The following is a 19858-nucleotide window of genomic DNA, read 5'->3' as shown; positions in this document are numbered from 1 at the left end:
GGGGTTAGGTACTAGAGAAATGCTCAGCAGTTAAAGCACTTGTTACTGTAGCAGAGTTTTGCTCTTAGCAGCCATGTCAGGCAACTCACAGGCACCTGTAACTCCAACTCCAGCTTCTGGGAATCAGATGCCTTCTTCAGATCTGCAGGTATCATCATCCATGTGGAATGCACACACACACACACACACACACACTCACTCACTCATACACATAAATCAAAATTTTAAATTTAAAGGATAGAGCAATAAACCAAGAAATTAGAATTGACTCTGTGAAGGCACAGAGCTCAGCCAGTGGCTGTCATCACTGTGATCAGGAATGTTGGCAGGGGATCTGACCTGAGAGAGACTGGTAACAGTTCTAAGGCTAAAAGAAGACTCCCAAGAGACTATGAGAAGAGCCACTATTAGAAATGTTTTCATGCCCAGGCATGGTTGTCAAAGTGAAGGAGAGGGTTTCTTCTACCAGAGTGATGCTGCCCCTAAACTATAGCCAGCAGAGCAAGAGTATTTCTTTTTACACTTACTGACCCTTCATTAAATATTGCTGGAAAATTAAACATTTCCTCATTATATAGAATTACTACAACATAGTTTCTCAGAAATGCTATCTAAAATTATTCTAAGTAATTTGTGAGGCTTAAATTAAAGCCATATCTCTGACTTAAATAAAACTTTCTACCATAAAGTGCTTCCTAAAGTAGTATTGTGCCCTAGCCTTTAATAAGTTTTATTTTTGGATTGGGACATAAGTATATACATTTGATACTAGTGACTAAAGAGTAGGGAATGTAATTTCACAGACGTGGTGGGATACACTGTGAGGGTGCCTGAGAGCCAGATGTGAATTTAGGCTTGACATGCCAATAGCAGCTATGGGCAAGCTTCACTGTGATGACAGGAAGATGGTGTTTGGGATGGTTAATGTTATAATAATACCGAGTTCTCAAATGCCCTGTTACATTGTTCATTTTTTTATTACCAATAGAGTTTATGGTTGTAGTGTCCAATATCTTACCAGTCTCCATAGAAACAAAACTTCGGAACCATTTTAAACTGTAACCCAAAAGACAATGCATCTCTGCAGATGAGGTCGATTTCTACACTAATAAAGTAAATATGCTTTATAGGTTAAAGTCAAACCTGAGTTGGGCACAGAAGGATGGAAAGCCTGGACTCTGTACCCAGTAGTCAGTGGTGTATGGAAAGCAGGAACCCGGCCACTGACCTCCAAGCCCACATAGCTGAGAGGTGATGCATGCTCTCAGAAGCAGGCTTCTAGGAAGCCAGAGGGTCACAGTGCACAGTAAAAGGGCCACAGTGGTTTTATGAATGAGGAGTATGAAATCTGCTGGCTTATGAGGTCACTCCTCATTCTTGAGGTTTACAGTACGATGAACACATACTTTATGCAGAATTCTACAAGGAGTCAACCATGACAGCCATGAGAAAACTGTCCTGTGCCCGCTCATAATTATTTTAATCTAATCTTATTTCTTCCAAAGATCAGGTTTGCCTCTTTAGCATCGTCCCACAAAAAAAAAAAAGGAAAAGAAAAGGAAAAGAAATGATTGATGAGGAAATACAAAGAAATGATAGCCAAGAAACCAAAATAACTTTATTCATACTACCCATAAAAAGCAATTACATTTTACAATAAAATGATAAACGCACAGAAATCTTGAGTAATACTTGTGATTAGAAACAAAATACAGTAAATGCATGTAAAAATCTAGAGTAGCATACCTCTCGGTTACATTTATTCTGTACTCTACTTACTCATAGCAGCATCTGTACGATCCTATCTGTTCATAGTTAACTAGCAGCCAAGTTCTGTGAAGTACACAACTGGGTAGATATTTCCCTCCAAAGGTTAATTAATACAAGTTGTATCACATTAACTAAATAATACCACTTCTATTTCCTGAAGAATAAAAGGAAAAGACTTCATCAATCACCATCTCCCTCGAACAAGAAAACATGAAGTAGGAAGAACGCTGGGGTTGGGGGAGTAGGATAAACGTAATACAAACAAGCGTTTATTTCCTTGACCAACTGAGTGGACGAGGTAGGAGTGGGTAGAGAGAGGAAAGAAAGAAAGTCATGACATGAACTATTTTTTTTTTAACTTTGCACTGCAGTTGAAAAACATGTGGAAGTTTCCAGGAGGCCTGTCAGAGCCAGGAGAAGATATTGGTAGGTATTTATTTACTTCTGATAAACTTGAAAATGTTTAGAAAATTCATATGTTTACTTCCCTGCTTTGTAGCTAAGAATAAGAATTTAAAATTTCTAATTGGTTCACACTAAGGTAGAAAAATTCAGACAGATTTCTTCAGAGTAATACAAAGTTAGCAAGAACTTTCTAACACACTCATTTCACTTGTATAGTTTATACCTATGGGGAAGCCCCTTTCTAATGGTGCTCTGAGGTCATCTGAAAGGGAGAAACTTGAGATGTTCATCAGTGAAGTTAATTATAAAGATGTTTTAAATATGGCTAAAATTATTAAATTTTGAATTCTTGACCATTTCATCGCAGATTGGTGAATAATAATTTTTAGAAAAAACTTGAAGTACAATAAAACCAACTCTAAGGAAATAGCGATATAATTCTCCTTTGAAGATTTTTGCCAGCTATTTATTATGAATATCCTAAAACATAATGAATTACCTATGAGAAAGTCTTGAGTGAGAAATAGCATGGCTCCCTCTCCCTCCAAATAAGCTTATAGGAAGCTAGAATGAACTACACACTTAGTCACTGATCTACAAAGTATGGAATCATGCTGTTCCTTAAACCATTCACTTAAATTCAACATCATCCTTTAGATAAATAATACACTAGATACCAATATTGTTTCTCAGTGACCTTTCTTTAATAAGCACATTCTTGTTTCTTCGAAACCAGGCACTCACTGTATTAGAGCAGTCTCCTGTTTTTGCTTGTGTTTGAGTATATGTTCATGAGATCTGATTTTTAAATGTTGTACAGATCAAAATGCCCTGTATGTATTTACAAGTACAGCTCCTAGCAGCCCGTGAGTAACATTAACGACATCAGAGACGGAAAACAAACCGTGGTGTTAGGTTCTCAGTGACCTGTTTCCTTAGTTCTCTGGTGGGTAGTCTGTTGACTGTGTGTACTCTGAGGACCTGGGTGTGATAGCACATGCCTGCTTATCACAGCACTAAGGAGACTGAGGCAGAAGGAAGGTGTATCAAGCCAGCCTACGCTACTTAGACCATGCTATGTGCAAAAAATCTGTATTTTGTAGGGATGCCACATACTGAGAGCCAGAGCCATTTTTTTCCCATAAAGCCCCCTTCTTCATTTTCTCCCATTTCTCAACACCATCATTACCTATGTGGTATTAAAAGCACATGAATGAGGTGACTCGTCTAGTCTTCTCACCCTCCACTCTGTGCGGAGCCATCTGTAGCCCTGCATGCCTTGCCCTCCTGAGGCATACCTTTTCAAACTGAGGTGGGGTTTCTTTTCCCCCTTTGAGGTTTAATAGATCCTAAGAATTTCAGACAGACTTGGATATAAATGGGAAAAGCATATTTTCAAGTTAAATATGTATAAATTCAGGTTTTAGTTTAATTCCAGAATCCTTCCTTTAAGCCTAGATAATTTTAAATGTGCTACTAGTTGTTTCTTAAAGTATCTATAGTTATCAAAATAACTCACCCATCTGAACTAAAACAAAAGCAGAAGCTGACATTCACCATTTTCCTAGACTTGCCCTTCTCCAGCCTATTTCTATAGCACAGTTTGACAGCACAGAACAAAATAATAACACTCTGATTGTCTAAAGCATATGGAAATTATATTCTTGAAACCTTTGTTTAGGAAAGCGTGAAATACAATTTTGTAATGTTGCCATCCTGGACAGTTCATTGGCTGTTAATTAGACTGTTGCAAAATTCCAGTAAATAAATACTAGTTAACTTGGAAACTCATTTGTTTGGAATCTTTCACTCTCTGATAATGCCAGGTAGATGAGACATTGATATGAAAAGTGTTTTTAAGAAATTAAGTTGGGAAAATGTAAAACAAATTGAAGTTCTCAAGGCTTGAGTCTAAATGTGTCTGTATGGTTCAAAGGAACAAAAGGCCTTCCTAAAATATGTCATTGCCATGGGTAAAACCCATGTCCTGTTTCAGCCAGCCAGAGATGTTCACCAGGACTAGAGGGAGCTCAAGGAAAGCCACAAGCTGGAGGTTTTCCATCACTCTCCTCTATCTCAAGCCATTCTCTCATTACGTACTACAGAACAGAGAAAGCTCAGAATGTCTGCTGTCCTGCTGTTCACCAATCCAGTCTGACATTCAGACACAGCTCTTCATCAGCAAAACTGAGCTTGTAGATTCTTCATGTGCAGTAATTATTGTTTCAGCAGAGTTTAAAGTCTATTAAGATAATTCTAAAGGAATAACAGTTTATCTTGGTAATCTTAATGCATGTTGAAACTGAGGGAGAGAGTTCCATTTTGAGGTGGAAGAGGGGGATTTCCCACATCTCAGATGCAGAATTATTGGCTTGGATTTTCTGGTTTCAGCTAGTATGGGATGTGCAATTCACGTTAAACTATTCAGACTTCCCAGACAGTGTTTGTCCTGCCACCACCATAGTGCCACAGTGACTGCTAAGCAAGACACCCATTCTCTCATTTACTCTGTCCTGTTCTGTAACTTACGTACAGTAGGGCAGATTAGTGGTGCTAAGAACTGAGCAGGAGCCCCAAGGTTATTTTCTAGAACCTTTAAAGAATATAAGTATATATTTAAACAAGAGTTAGAAGCCACTATATAAACATTTAAGACTAGTGCCACAATTTTTAGTAATAAATTTAATAATGTATTATATGCTAGATTAAAACCTATTTTCTTAGTAGAGAAACTTTGTGAGCCTAGAATGTTCTTTGATGCCTCCATTCCCTCCCTCATTGTGTGGTACTGGGAACTGTACCAAACACCTCACATATGTGAGGCAGGTGTTCTACATGCTGAGCTATATGCCTAGTCCTGGTGCTTTCAGTTTTGGAATGTAATTTCTGGCCATGCTTAACCTATGGACAGATCTCAGTCACAGAGAAAGTCAGCAAATAGTTAAAGAATGGCAGGTAGATGTCTTATATTTTAGACTAAATTGCTCTTCCTGTGAGCCTTTCCAAAACTGTTTCTTAGGAACAAGAACATGTCCTAGTGGCAGTGGGCAGGAAAGACAGTCTGTGGTTTGAATGCACAGGAACCTTGTGCTTCTAATAGCTCTTCGTTGCATAGGTGTTATCAGCAGGATTACTGGCAAGACAAATGTATGTGCTGTCTAACAAACATCCGGAGAGGCATTAGAAGGTGTTTAAACAACCAACAGATTTCTGATGAGACAGCTATTGCATTTTGATGTTGATGTCTCAAGTTCTACACAATCTGATTTCAAGGAAACACAGTTTCTCTGTCAGGCTGGGGTCCACTGGCAGCCAGGACAGGGTCAAAGGACCTTGCCCTAGGGGCAGTAGCCTTGAGAGCCCAAAGAAGTCACAGTCACTTCACAGCTCACTCAAGTATGCTCAGCACTACAGACTTCTGTAACAAGGGATGGGCCCTTTCAATTCAGACGTCCACAAACTCAGGCAGTTTGATGGACGCTCAGGACAGGACAATAGGAAAGGATTTGTCAGTATATTAACTGCAGCTTGGTTTGCAAATGTGTTCTTGCCTTTGGGAAACAGAACAGGAAGAAGTTAAGAAGATGTGACTGCCAATACACTCTCAGTGTCTTAAGTGCAAAGTATATTTCACAACGTCCAGAAAGCAGTTTGAAGACAAAATTTTGCTTTTAAACTTCCAGATTTTAACTGAAAAATCTTTGATGGCATCTCTAAGAATGAAACCTTTTTTTTTTCTCTCTCTTTTTCATATAGCAGACACAGCAGTCCGAGAGGTTTTTGAAGAGACTGGTGTCAAGTCAGAATTCAGGTCCCTGTTGAGCATCAGGCAGCAACACAGGAGCCCTGGGGCCTTCGGGATGTCAGACATGTACCTGGTCTGCCGCCTGCAGCCGTGTTCCTTCACCATCAACTTCTGCCAGCAGGAATGCTTGAAGTGTGAATGGATTGATCTAGAAAACCTGGCCCGGACTAAACACACGACACCCATCACTAGCAGGGTGGCTAGGCTACTGCTGTATGGACTCAGGGAAGGGTTTGACAAAATTGACCTCAGCATGGAGGAATTCCCTGCAGTGTACACAGGCCTGTTCTACAAACTCTATCACAGGGAACTGCCAGAGAGGTACAGAGCCACGGTGGGGACAGACTGAATGCCAACATTCATACCCGGTACCAGTTTTCTTACATACATGATGTCCGCGGCAGAAATCCATAAATGTACGTATTTTTAAATCCTCTTTTCAAATAAAGGAAATACGTCAACAAGATCATAGCTCTAATTCTCACTGGGTCACAACCAAAGCTATATAAAATGGGAAAGTCTAAATATTTTCCAAAACTTGTTTTTCTTGACTGAGGTAATGGTTAAGTGTCTTATTATTACATAAAAGACATCCAAACTTGGCTGTATACATTCCTTTGTTTTCTCTCAGTGACAGTGTCTAAAGTGAGTCAGCTCTTAGCAGACATTGGAAGAAACAGTATGGCCTTCTGTCCAGGTCCCGTTTTGGATCCGAGTTTATACTGCCCAGTTCGTTTCAGAGCCACATACCAACTGGAGTATTTCCGTGACCGGTAAGTATTATAGTTATTAGATTCAAGTCGTTCAAAGAAGAAACACTCTTCTGTAACGCACTTCTGAAAAAGAAAGGAAAATGTGTTTTTATGTTTTTCATGTCAAACACTGAGAGGAACAAGACCACAGGTCAAAAATGTGACAGTTCTGCCGATGGATGATGCTAGGAACCCGTGTGAATAGGACAGTGCCTCCTAGGCAGGAGTAATCCTGTGATCAATCAGCAAGGTGTTAGGCAGCAACCCCTCATGGAGGGCAAAGGACCACACTATCTGGGACTTGCATATTACAACCTCAATGTAGAGGGGACCCCAGGAGGGCCACATGTTGTAACATGGAAGGATGTTCCTGCAGGTGTCACACACTCCTGAACCCTGGGGCAGCTTTACAGTTAGACATTTTCACTTTTACACTTGTCATGAGGTTCAAGGGAAATAATGTCAAAAGTGTAGCCCAAAGTATTCTTCCCACAAAGAAGGAGGGACGGAGTAAGTTCCCTGAAGTTGCAAATGTTGGCTAGTGACCAAAGTTGCTTTTAGTTTGTCTTGTAGAAAACATTTAAGGTTGCCTGATGTCAAAATACTCTGAAACAATGAATGGTATGAGATTGACAATCTCCAAATGCTAATCAGCAGCAAAGAACAAGCAGTCTGGAATATTCTGGTTTCTAAATACATGATCTAGAACAGACTTGTTCCTGAAGAATAAGCAACCCAGAATATATTGGTTTCTGACAAATCAGCAATATGAGTATACTGCCTGTATATATGTATGTGCCCACAGAGGTCAGAAGAGAGTATCAGATCCTCTAGAACCGAAGCTGCCAATGCCAGGAATCAAACCTGGGGCTTTTGAAAGAACAAGTGCTCTTAATTATTGGGCCTTTCCCTTCACTAATTACAAAATGGAATTTTGAAGAGTATTAGTGAACTTGGTATGCCACAGTGTACTACATACAATAATCCCAAGAAGTCATTTGTCTTAGTTACTTTTCTACTGCTGTGAAGAGACACCATGAGCAAGGCTCTGTTGTTGTGGAGATGGGAACCAAGCAAGGAGAAGGGCTAAACTATTCCAGGATACCAACAGATCAAGGGTGAGATGGTGACCTCAGGGCATACTAACCCATGTTTAGTACAGCACAGATTCAGATGGTTAGATACAGAAATATATATACATATGTGTATAAGGTTAGTAATGTACAACCTCTGACAGAGCTTAGAAGCAACAGCAGCTCCAAAACAACAAGTATACTAAATTATGTGATTCCATCTTCCAATAAAAAGAGCAAGACTCTTTGAAGAAGTGGATCACTCTAAGCTACAGCAGGGGATTTACATGTAAGGATTGCTGCCCAAGGAGTGATGAAGTGCTCAAAATAAACACAGTGAGAAGTATCAAAAGCACAGAGCCAAATGCAAGAACTCGCAAATGTTCCAGTAACAAAATCAGTCTTTGTTTACATAAATATGGCTAAACTAAAGAGTAAATGGAGAACAGACAAATTTTCTATATAAAGAAGCTTTAACTTATAACACTCCCTCCCTCAAGGACACACAGCAAACCCACCAAACTCCACCCTGTAAGAGTGATCTCCTACACATCCTTCCTACAAGACACCATACCATAGGTGTGAACAGGTGCATGGTGACATCCTACTTCAACACACCGTCCTCAGAGTGTGACTTCCTACCTGCAACACATCATCCCCTAGGTGTGAACTGCTGCATGGTGACTTCCTTATGGTGGTCCATCCCCTAACAGTGAGCTCCTGCTTAGTGACTCCCTTCCCAAGGAGAGGAAAGATTAACTCTGAAGTGGAGACGCCCACTTTCCAGCCAAATGATGACGTCTGTACTTCTGTGGTTGTCCTCTCAAACTTGCAGAACTCTTATCTAGCTACAAGAAAAACACCAGGCAATCCCAAACTAGTGGATCCTAAAGATGCTCAGCTGTCAAAGCAATGAAAAACAAGGAGAGTCTAAGAAATGGTCACTGCCTAGAGGAAACTAGAAAGACAGATGACCAAAGCTGGCCCTGGATAGGATCCTCAGGGGGAAATTAAAGTGGTATAAGTCACTATGGACTTTAGCTACTGGTATTGTAGTGTGACAGACAGACAGCCACCTAATGGAGAAACAGCAGTCTTCCTGACTTAACTGCAAACTTAAAACTGTTGTAAGGGTAAATTGTATTCTTAAGAAAGATCTACCCTGATGTGATCATTATATAGTATATACTGACACCAAACATGTCCGTTCTAAGTACATTAAAGTACACAATAAAAATAAAACACAAGTCATGCAAAAAAGCCAGCCCCTAGACCTGCAAGTGTTACTAGAAAAGAACATCTGGAGGGATGGCACAGTGGATAAAGTGATTACTATGCAAGTATGAGGACAAAATTGAGGTGCCCAGAACCCATATAAATACCAGGTAGGAGTGGTATTTACCTTTAAGCTCAGCATATGGAAGGCAGACAGGATTCTCAGTGCAAGGTTGGCTAGCCAACCTAACCAAAATCACTCCAGATTCCACAAGAAACCTTGTTTTTTAGTTATTGTTTCTGTTGCTGTGATAAAATACCATGACCAAAAGCCACTTTTGGAGGAAAGTATTTAATTTGTCTTACAGTTTCACATCACAGTCCATCACTGGGGGAAGTCAGGAGAGGAACACAGAGGCAGAGAACATGGAGAGCTGCATCTTACTGACTTGCTCCACATGGTTTGCCCAACTCTGCTTTTTTAGAGCACCAAGGACCACCAGCCCTAGCGTAACATTACCCACAGTAAGCAGGGCCCTCCTACATCAATCAAAAATCAAGAAAATATACCATAAGCTTGCCCACAGACTAATCTGGTGGCAGCATTTCCTCAGTTAAGGTTCCCTCTTCCTAAATGACTCTAGGTTTGTGTCAAGTTGACCTACTACTGCCAGGAGACCCTGCTTTGACACATAAGGTGGACAAGGATCAAGAAAGATACCTGATGTCAACCATGGGCCTCCTCGTACACATGCTTGTATGCCCCCACCCCCAAACACACCACCACATCCACCATAATACATGTGCAGAAAATAATAATTTCTTCAGGGAATGAGTAATCTCTTGTTATAAAATAAAAGCAAATCCTTGATTTTAAGCAGTTTTTGAGTGATTTTTATCTCCACTATCCAGAGATACAGCTTGTTTATATATGTATGCCCCTTGAGTTTGTGTCCTTAAAATGCATCATCTCTTAACTGCTTTCACGGGCAGCTGTTGTTCGCTGCACAAGACTGACACAAGATCAAACCAGTCAGCATTCTACGCAGGAGGTAGGAGGGGATTGCCAGCCTTCACCTCTAACTTACTGTTCTAGAGTAGAGAATCAGTTTTCCTAACAGATGTGGCCCCAAATAGGGCAACCATGATCCACGATGACCCCTACACCCAGGAGTACATGGGCAGCACTTCTTGAACTCAGTGGGTTTTTAAAAAATAGAATACAAAGTGATGCAGGGGGGGTGGGGTGGGGGTGGAAAGGTAGAGATGACTCTTCAATGAGTTAGGGAAGGAATGGGGGAGAAAATGATCAAAATATATTGTAAGAAATTCTCAAATACTTAATAAAGCTAGAATAATAAGAGAGTTAGCTGCCACATGGTGACAACCTTCCTATAAATCCCTTGTGGAAATTTTGATTGATTATATGTTATGATAGCCATACTTCCCACATAGGAAGAGATCAATAAACTTGTACTAAGTTAATAAGCAAATAAAATACTACAGATAGCTTAAAATAAAGCTACACTCAAGTTGCAGAATCTGAATAAGATTCTGGACCAGAAAAACCTGGCTTTGAACTGAAATCTAGAATATGGCTTAGCTGTACTGCATAGAGACTCTCTGAGGAAACTGAGAAGATGATCCTTTCCAAGAGTCCAGTGGCCCTGGCCTCACATCCATGATGGCTTCCAGCCAGCCAGGACCCTGGACTCCAGCTTTGCCTCAATCCCTGACTAATGTGCAGGCCGTCTGACTATGTTGCGTACCCTTTCTAGGCCTCACTGAATCAGATGGTCTCCACACAGTAAGAAACATCTGTGACACAGCAAGATGCCTCAAGGCTTCCCAGCACCCCTCCCGCTTGCACACTGGCTCTGGTCCTCCGCTCAGTTTTAGGTTTGAACCTTATGGCCATTTCCCCATGCTCTGTTTTCTGAGCTGTTTACTCGTTTACAGTACTTTGATTCTTGCAGTTTTGGCTTATGAAGGAGTTTGCTCAATAGAAATCTCAGAATGCATTTGCTCACACCATTTCTGAGAATTAAAAACAGATGTGATGTAAGTATCCATGTTGAGCACTTTAGAACTAAATAAAAACCACAAATGGGAAAAATTTAAGAGCCAGTGTGATCTCAATCTTATAAAAAAGGCTGCAGAGAATTGTTGGGAATGATTTCCAAGACCAGAAATTCTCTGTTGGCCTTACTCTGCATTTAATCCAGTCTAGCGTTTTATCTCTTTACAAAGATGCAGCTTTGTCTTTAACTCTCTGTTTCTGACAAATTTGATCAGTGTAGACTGCAAAAATGAGCCTTGAACACTGAGCCCTAAAACACTACCTACTTTTCTACACTGGAGAATTCATGTCACCATTAAGATTCCTCCAATCAGAAATGGTTTTATGTGTGAAATACGCTTTGGATTAATTAAAACACAGCCCTTCAGCACTCACTACATGGGCCAACAAAAGCACCATTTGACTCTTACTTCAATCCTGTCCAGGGTGACACAATCTGTAGCCTCAGATAGGAAGCCACAAGAGACCCCCTCACAGAGGGGGCTCATCAATACTTTTCCCTACACATTCTGCCTTCAAAGTTATTTGGTATTGAAACCAAGAACTACAGTTAAACTTAATAGATGCAACTTTGTTTAAATCTATAATTTTTTTGTGAATTCAGTAGAACCATTGATCTTAATATTTATTCTAGGTTTCTGTAACTTAGAGCAACAAAAAACATCTCCTCATAAGAAACTGAGTAAGAAGCCTGTCACACATCAAAGAGCTCCAACTCCAGCCTCCAGATACAGGCCTTTGCAGAGGTACAGCTGTTGGAAACATAGAAAGTCTTTTTAGAACATGTTTTCAAGGACTGGAGTGATGCTGGGAGGGTGTTTGTCATCCAAGCACAAGAACCTGAATCTGAGTTCCAGACTCAAATTTAAAATGCCTAGCATTTCTGGGCATGAGAGCACCAGCCTTTAATCACGGCACTTAGGAGACAGAGGCAGGTGGATTTCTGTGAGCTGGAGGCCATCCTGGTTTATATAGGTAGTGCCAGGCTAGCCAGGGCTTATATAATAAGACCCTATCTTAAGAAAAAAGAACATATGGTGTCATATGCTTGCAATCCCAGCGTTGGAGAGGTGGAAACAGGAGGTCTCTGGGGCTTGTTGGCAAGCCAGCCAGCCTAGCCTACTTTGCAAGCTCCAGCAAGATATCCTGTGCAAAACCAAACAAACAAATAAAAAAACAAAACAAAACAAATGAAAAGGCACACCAACCAGAGAGCATACACCGGCTGGTCCAAGATCCCAGACACATATGTAGCAGAGGACTACCTTGTCTGGCCTCTGCTAGAGTGGGAGAGGATGCACCTAATCCTCTAAAGACTTAATGTCCCAGGGAAGGGGGATTCCTTGTGGTGGAGGGCAGCACTCTCTCAGAGGTAAAGGGGGGATGGGTAAAGAACTCTGAGGGGGGAGCAGAAGGGGAGGCAACATTTGGGATATAAATTAATAAAATAATTTAATTCAAAAAATCAAGGCACACAGCTACCTATGACCTCAGTTCTAGGAGATATTCCACCCTCTGCTGACCTCCACAATAACTCCACACATGTGGTAGTCATACAAACAAGCAGTCACACAGTGTAAATAAATAAAAAGAAATTTGAAAAAAGAAAGCACGGCGGTGTACAGCACCCAAGGAACAATACCAAGGCTGAGCTCTGGCCTCAACAGCATGTGTATCTACACATCTGAGGACACACACACACACATGGTTTGAAATCATGAGCAATCCTTAACCAGAATGCTTTTAGACCACTGTTTTTACACCAGTATGAGTTCGTTCTCATACCTTCAACCAGCAGTAAAGCCATCATGACTAAGGTACTGTTGTCCCCAAGAGGATGAGTATGTTGGAGAATCACTACAGGAATCATAGAGCCTGTATGTTAGATCCCAAAGAAACTCAAGACAAATAGCTAACTGAGGTGCCTATTAACATATCCAAGTGAACCCAGGCCACCAGGCTCCCTGGGCACCACAAATACCTGTTATAGAGTCTGGGCTCCTCTCACCACTTGACACACGAGCACACACTCACACACACACATACACACACACACACACACACACACACACACACACACACAGAGAGAGAGAGAGAGAGAGAGAGAGAGAGAGAGAGAGAGCGCCTACCCCCGGAGCTTCACTGTCCTTCCTCCAGGTTCTTTCTCCTATATAACCTGACCGTTTTGGCATTGTGTTCTCTTTGTCCACTTGCCTCCTGGCCTCTTGGCTCCTTTCTTGGTTCTCTTGGTCCTCCTTCTCTTGGTTTTCCTTCTCTCTTGGTCCTCTGCTCCTGGCTCATCTCTCTTCTCTTCCTCTTCTCCTCCCCCTTCTCCTCTCATGACTGAGTCTATTCTGCTGGCCATGCTCAGTCTGGACTCTTCCAGATGCCTCTGGCTGAACTCTCACATCTACAATAAAAATCTTCTCCCCAACTATCTACCTAGGAGTGATCATGACCTCATTGTCATTCAGTGTTGCCAGCACACACAGGGTGTTGTGGGGCAAGGTAAAAGGTGGACGGACTTATGCCTGTGGCAAGTACAGGCTTACAAACAGCCTCTCCAGACATAAGGCATATTCACATCCCCAAATGATGGCTTCTGATCAGGACACTGGAGTTACTCCAGAAGTTACTGCTGTTGACAGCTGAGTATTGGCAGATCTGACTCAGAGAGAAAGCTACTGAGCTAGGCCATCAGCACCCCTCCTGCTGTGAGGTACAGCACTTACTTCTTCATCAGAAGACTGATCCTCCACCTTGCCCAGCTGAGAAGAAGGACTTGCTAAGAGAGCATGGCAGCCAGCCATACTGGATGCTGAGGCCAGAAATTAGTTTGTGACTTGGCAGCAAGACTGGGCCCTCTGATGAGGACAAAACACACACCAGCTGTTGCCTCAGCCAATCTAGTTTGTACCCTTCTCAGAAGAGCCAGATAAATCTCGAATTTTCCATGTGTGTGTAGCCGTTGGGTTTTGTCCATGCTGATAAGTCACAGGGTCTGTGATAAATCTCTAAATTTTACTAAACTGACTCTTACTCTTATCGTCTGGTAGCATCAACTAGTAGTGTTTGGTTGCATCATGAAGAGAGTTAGCATGCACTAAAGAGAGCAAAATCCAGTAAGAGTTGGTAGAGCCAGATGGGATGGCTTTCATCTTGCAGCAGTTTCTTCCTTGCTGAGGAAGGGAACGGAAACCCTACCTAGTTCTTAGTACATTATGAAGCTTCACACCTATTTGCCAAGAGAAAAGGTCAGAATTCCCCCATGAAGACCGGAACAGACTCATTTTTCACCTCTGCCATCTTCAGTTTGTTTCCTCTTGTTTGTAAACGGGTGGGCAGCTTCTGTCTCTGGAGCTCTTGAAAACTGTGGTGTTTTTAACCACTGTAGATGAACCTGCCATCCAGCCTATGTTCTTGAGACGAGTTCCTTTCCTTTCGTGACTGTCATACAGACTCACTGTGATCTACTCTCACCCTAGTGAGGCATTCATTGACCAAGATTGAAATGGAAAGCAAAGGGTAGAATTTCAAGACTACAGGGCTAGTGGACTCTACAGCCAGTTATGACCAAAACAAGATCAGTGTACTTCAACACAGCCCTGCAAATGCTGCTTGTGTTCTGTTGGGGTTCAGACAGTTTGCAGTGCCTTTCTCAGCACAAACCCAGATGTGATCCTGTGACTGTGGAAAACTGCAGATAAACCCTAGGAGAAATGTCCTAACTAGGGTCACTAAATAAGGTCACAAGGGCAGGGAAGTACAGAAGGAAGATTTTAAATAGAGGGGTAAAAGACACTGTTCTAGCTCTCTCTAGCAGCTAGTACACAATATATATATAAACAGCAGTGGAAAAAATAAAAAGTGTTCATTCTTAAAGAGAACGCAGAGTCTTGTGCCTCTGTCTACCATTACTCTCCTCCCCATGTCCCTGTGATGCCCACATTTGTAGTGGCCACAGCAGTGTTTCCTCTTCAACTCTAATTAGTCTCCCTGACACTCCAGCCTCCCCAGAGCCACTCAGCGCGCTCTCAGCCGAAGGCAAACCCTCCAGCCTCACAGTGAGCATGGTTAGTGATGTAAGACTTGAAGACAAGCTTGTTTGCCTCTCCAGCCTTCCCTCTTCTTCCATTGTGTTCTGTCCTTTGCAGGTCACATTCCAGCTGGGGTGAGTGGCTCATAATTTTCGGGACGTGCCAGGTAGCCTCTTGTGTCCACAGTTTCCGCTCTACCCCTGCCTGGTGTTCTTTTCATCCAACACTCTACTTACAAGTCACCTCCATGAATTCTACACAAGCTAGCCACTTTCTTCCCTAAATTACTTCTTACATTGCAATGCTTCCAACCTTCTCCTGTATTACTATGCATGTATGTGAAATACCGATAGAACTCAACAAAGTGCCCACAAACTACACCAATACTTACACCTTTGCCTTCCTACACAGTGGATCCATTAGGGCAAAGAACACATGGCACTCTTTAAGGCTACTGTCTAGCACATCTGGCATCCTGTACACTCTATGATCATGGGCTACTCTTGAAGAGGGTCTTAAAATGTTTTCAGCTAACAAATGGCAATTATGAGCCCTGCATACAGCTTTGTCAATTATCCTGCCAAATTCACCTTGACTGATGATGGCAATCTGTCATTGACTGATAACAGCAATCAGCAACCCTGTGTTCACTGATAACAGTATCTCTGTCAGATGATGGATCTAAAAACTGATGATTAGAAAAATCTGTCTCCGAAATCTAAATGCCTGCATTCAGAAAAAAATAAAAAAGATATGAACAATGTATACAGGTGACAATACTGGGACCACTCGGTGATATGAGATTGTCTACCAGGAAAGCTAGAGAGGTTAGGCAGAGCTGAGGGTATGGCTCAGGGTAAGAACACTGCCCTGTTAGCACAGTGCCCTTACTGCCATTCTCAAATCCATACAATCAGGTCTTTCTGCACGTTCTACCCACTCCAGTAGGAGGCAGAAATGTACCCTGTGTCCTATGTCTTTACTGTACCATTCCCTACACACTGTGTGTCCAACAGATTGACCCTCTGGTTCTAACAATGAAGAATACACTGGCAGAGCTTTTATTCATTGAAAGACTACTAGCGAGGAGCTATAGCCCTGACTAGCTATGATACGATGTAAAAATGATATGTAATACTCAATTAAATCCCTGCAAAGCTGTGTTCAGATGGGTCAGGGTACCTGTGATACACATGATGGACCAACTCAGAATAATCTGCTGAAGAACACACAGTGACCAAGGGGTGGAGCCAGCATCTGTGTTTGGCTAGAAGCCCACTTTCTCAACTAATATTCTAAAGGACAAATATTTCCTATGAGTCTAAAGAAGAAGCTTCAAAACTAATAACCAAGTTTTATATGTGCCTTTATATGGCCTTTAAACAGCCATAAGAGAGACTTTTTTCCAACTATCTTGCAGAGAAAAAAAGCATGGTGATTTGGAGCCATTGTGGCTGCAGAATGCCTGGACTTCACTGGACTTTGCTACTATCTAGGGAATACACAGATAAAATGATGCACATGAAACCCAGAGATCCAGTACCAATGCTAGTAAATAACTGCACAGAGCTAATGAAACCCCCTCACAGAAAGCTACTCACAGAAGCCAGCAGCCGTCCATCTTCCTTCATAGCAAGGTACCGGTTTGCACACACTCCCTTGATAGACACAACTCCTCTCTCTTCTGCTTGGAGTTGTAGTTTGACTGTAAGAAATGGAGAAAAATTATGGAATCAGAGATCAAAGCATTCCCACAATTCACAGATCACACACACACAGAGCACCACATACAGACAGACACAAACAGACATACATGCACATATACCACAGACACATACACATGTGCATATACACATACACACACCACATACCATACACATACACACATGCACACACTCTCACACACATACACCACAAGCACACACACAAACCCTGCCTAGCAAGGTGCTGATCCAGTGTGCAGATCAGGAAGGTATAGAAGAAGCTGTGTGGTCATCACGTGAGCTGAGCTAGAGAGGAAAGAGAACAGAGTCCTCATACCATGTCCCCAACTCTGTTGTCACTCCTATGCCCCACAGAGGACAGAGGAGGGACAGGATGGAGAACAATTATCCTTGCTGGCCTCATTTGGCACTGTTAACCAATCATGTTTTTAAGCAGATGCTATATGATCCAGCTACTCCACTCCTGGGCATATATACCCAAAGGGCTTTACATCCGACTAGAGGGAAACTGGCACATCTGTGTGTAAAGTGTCACTCTATTGACTACAGCAAGGAAACTGAACCAGCCCAGGTGTCCCCAACAATGAATAAACAATGACAATGTGGTACATAAACAAAATGGAATAGCATTCAACCGTAAAGAAAAAAATTATGAAACTGTTAGGAAAACAGGTAGAGATTTAATATTAGGCAAGATGACCCAAACTCAGAAAGAACCAAGCTCTCATGACCCCCTCATAGGCAGATCCTAGCTTGTAATATGGCAGTGTGTGTGTGTGTGTGTGTGTGTGTGTGTGTGTGTGTGTGTGGCACACTGCAAAAGCGAATGAGAGGATTGGGCAATGAAGAAAGAACACTGCAAAGGACGAGTGGACATCACAAAGGATTAGAAGGCTAAGTTTCCCAGCTTCAAACTCTGTCCTAGCCTTTCCCTGTGCTGGACATGTGAACAGAAATACAGCTGGTGATGAATGGGTACGACTCTAAGCAAAGTCCAGTCGGTTCTGAATGGCCATTCTACTCACATGCTCAGTTTGTGACTGGGAAAGCATTTGAATGGCTTCCTTAAACCAGCTGTGTGCTGCCTTCTATTGTGAGTTATTTACTACAAAATGTGTTTTTTTAAATAAAATAAACATATTTTAAGACTACATGGAAATGAGGACATCTGTAAGATGTCGGTGCAGTGCAACTGCTTAACTGGGGGTGTTTTTGAAGTCTTGTTTAGCCATTTTTCACAAATAAAGGGCATCTAACCCAGTGCTGCCTCGGGAATTGTCTCCCTGCTAACCGAGTGCTGCCCGGCAAGCTGCCTCCCTGACTTCCTCACATCTTACTTCTACCCCGTCTTTCCTTTTCCCAGTGTATTAGAGGGACTTTCTGTTTGGCTGTTCTTAGTTTTATAAATTTCTTATCTAATTCCAACATAAGTTAAACATTTCTATTTTGCTATTTGGAGACAACATTTTCCTACTAGAACAGCCTCCCCCAAAATGTATTCTGGATAACAAATGTTATCTAAAAACAAGTCCCGAGGTCAAGTGAATTTTGTGAATTCTTAACAAAACTTCAAGCATGACAAAATACTAGACAGAAGCAACTTAATGAAAGAAAGCTTTATTTTCATTCAAGGTTTCAGGGCGTCCAGTCCCTTGTAGCGGGGAGGACACGCTTGGCAGTTCAGTGGGAGTGGGTCAGTGGGACAGCACACCTTCCATGGTGGTAAGTCAGCAAGTAGAAACCGGACCAGAAGTAGGGACAGGCCATCACTGCTAGTGACCCAGCCCTATTAACCTGGTCCAGGGAAGTCCCCAGACAGCACCCAGCTGGGGACAAGATAGCCAAACATGCAAGCTCGCAAGGGCCACTTCAAACAGAGAATACTACCAAACCTTACTGCCAAACTCCCTCACAACTTTGCCCAGTAAAACCTATGATGTAAGTCATTATAACAGGGTTGGGTACAGAGTGTTCATCAAATGTGTTTGGTCCCAGAGAAAGGGAAGTCATCAGTCCTCTAGTACAAATAGCCCAGGGGTCCCTCCACCTGGAAACTACTCAGAGGAATAAAATCCCTGACGACAGTTCAGAATTGGAGAAACCAATGGAGTGTGGTGGTAAGGTAAAGTAACCTCCCCACTGTTTACAACTAGCTGGGGAGACAGCCCTGAGCAGGTTCTGAAAGACTCTGAAATAATTCTTAAAACTGCTAGGTAGGACAGTGTTGCAGTGATTATACCACACTGTTTTTCCTATCAGGAAATCATTATATGCATAAAATGGTGTGTTTCAAATCTATTAAAAACATGGGATCTCATGATTCTACTCTATATTAGATTTGATAATTTCATACTTAAAAAAATGAATGGGCATGTCATTTCCTGCTCTCTCTGTGCAAATCACCACTGACTCCAGAGGGCATTGGCCTCAGTTAGGGTCCCAGTTACCTGGGCCAAACTCTTCTACTGGATTGAAAATACAATAGGGAATTAAGAGAATGCAATCAAAACATAGGACCCCTATAAATGCAAGTAGAAAATCTCACAATATCACTGGGAAAAGCAAAGGAGCTAGATTCTATTAATGATTATGTGCCAGTCACTAGGCCAGATCCGAGGACTCCAGAATCAGTGACCTGTGAAGGTCCAGGCCTCTCTATGTGCAAGGCCATGGGCAGGGACGCACAGCCTGTCACCAGCTGCCCTCAGCTCCAGCTCACTCTCTCCTATTGACCTCCATTCCCGACACTGACTGTGGCATCAGTGTGTGGACAATGTGTTGGCCTCTGGGTAAATGTCATCATTCAGGGCTCAGATTCCTTCACAGACCTCTCAGGTGACCTGTGCCTGAATGCTATCAGGCATTACCCAGTAAGCAGTGGACACTAACTGTACAAGCTTAAAAAGTAGCCAGAGTTGAATATATCACAAAGGCACAGATGTCCTTTAAAGACGCTTCATAGGTGAGCCGAACTCAAACAGAAATATACTAATTGCA

The 19858-nt window shown here is 42.1% G+C and overlaps 2 protein-coding genes across 4 annotated transcripts in view; one reads left to right on the top strand and one right to left on the bottom strand.

Annotated features, from left to right (window-relative positions):
- The window catches only part of Nudt6 (nudix hydrolase 6), a 17726-nt gene extending 7829 nt beyond the window's left edge, over positions 1–9897 (top strand). The window contains exons 4-7 of one of the 3 annotated variants that reach the window (XR_003710818.1): positions 2142–2196; positions 5932–6396; positions 6612–6753; positions 9665–9897. Coding sequence is in view for 1 of the 3 variants with exons in the window: in XM_028763175.1 (XP_028619008.1) it covers positions 2142–2196; positions 5932–6329 (453 nt within the window). In the remaining 2 variants the exon portion in view is untranslated. Of the gene's footprint in view, positions 1–2141; positions 2197–5931; positions 6447–6611; positions 6754–8305 lie in introns of those variants that run through there. The other 2 variants (XR_003710815.1, XM_028763175.1) reach the window with 2 other exon arrangements.
- The window catches only part of Fgf2 (fibroblast growth factor 2), a 52220-nt gene continuing 38246 nt past the window's right edge, over positions 5885–19858 (bottom strand). The window contains exons 2-3 of the mRNA XM_028763189.1: positions 16739–16842; positions 5885–6816 (exon numbers count right to left, since the gene is read on the bottom strand). Coding sequence (XP_028619022.1) covers positions 6631–6816; positions 16739–16842 — 290 coding nt within the window. The 3' untranslated portion in view covers positions 5885–6630. The remainder of the gene's footprint in view (positions 6817–16738; positions 16843–19858) is intronic.

The sequence above is a fragment of the Grammomys surdaster genome, unplaced genomic scaffold, assembly GCF_004785775.1.
Source record: "Grammomys surdaster isolate TR1022 unplaced genomic scaffold, NIH_TR_1.0 62, whole genome shotgun sequence".
Taxonomy (NCBI): Eukaryota; Metazoa; Chordata; class Mammalia; order Rodentia; family Muridae; genus Grammomys; species Grammomys surdaster.
Note: the sequence above shows the minus strand (reverse complement) of the source record. Positions and strands in the feature narration are given on the sequence as shown.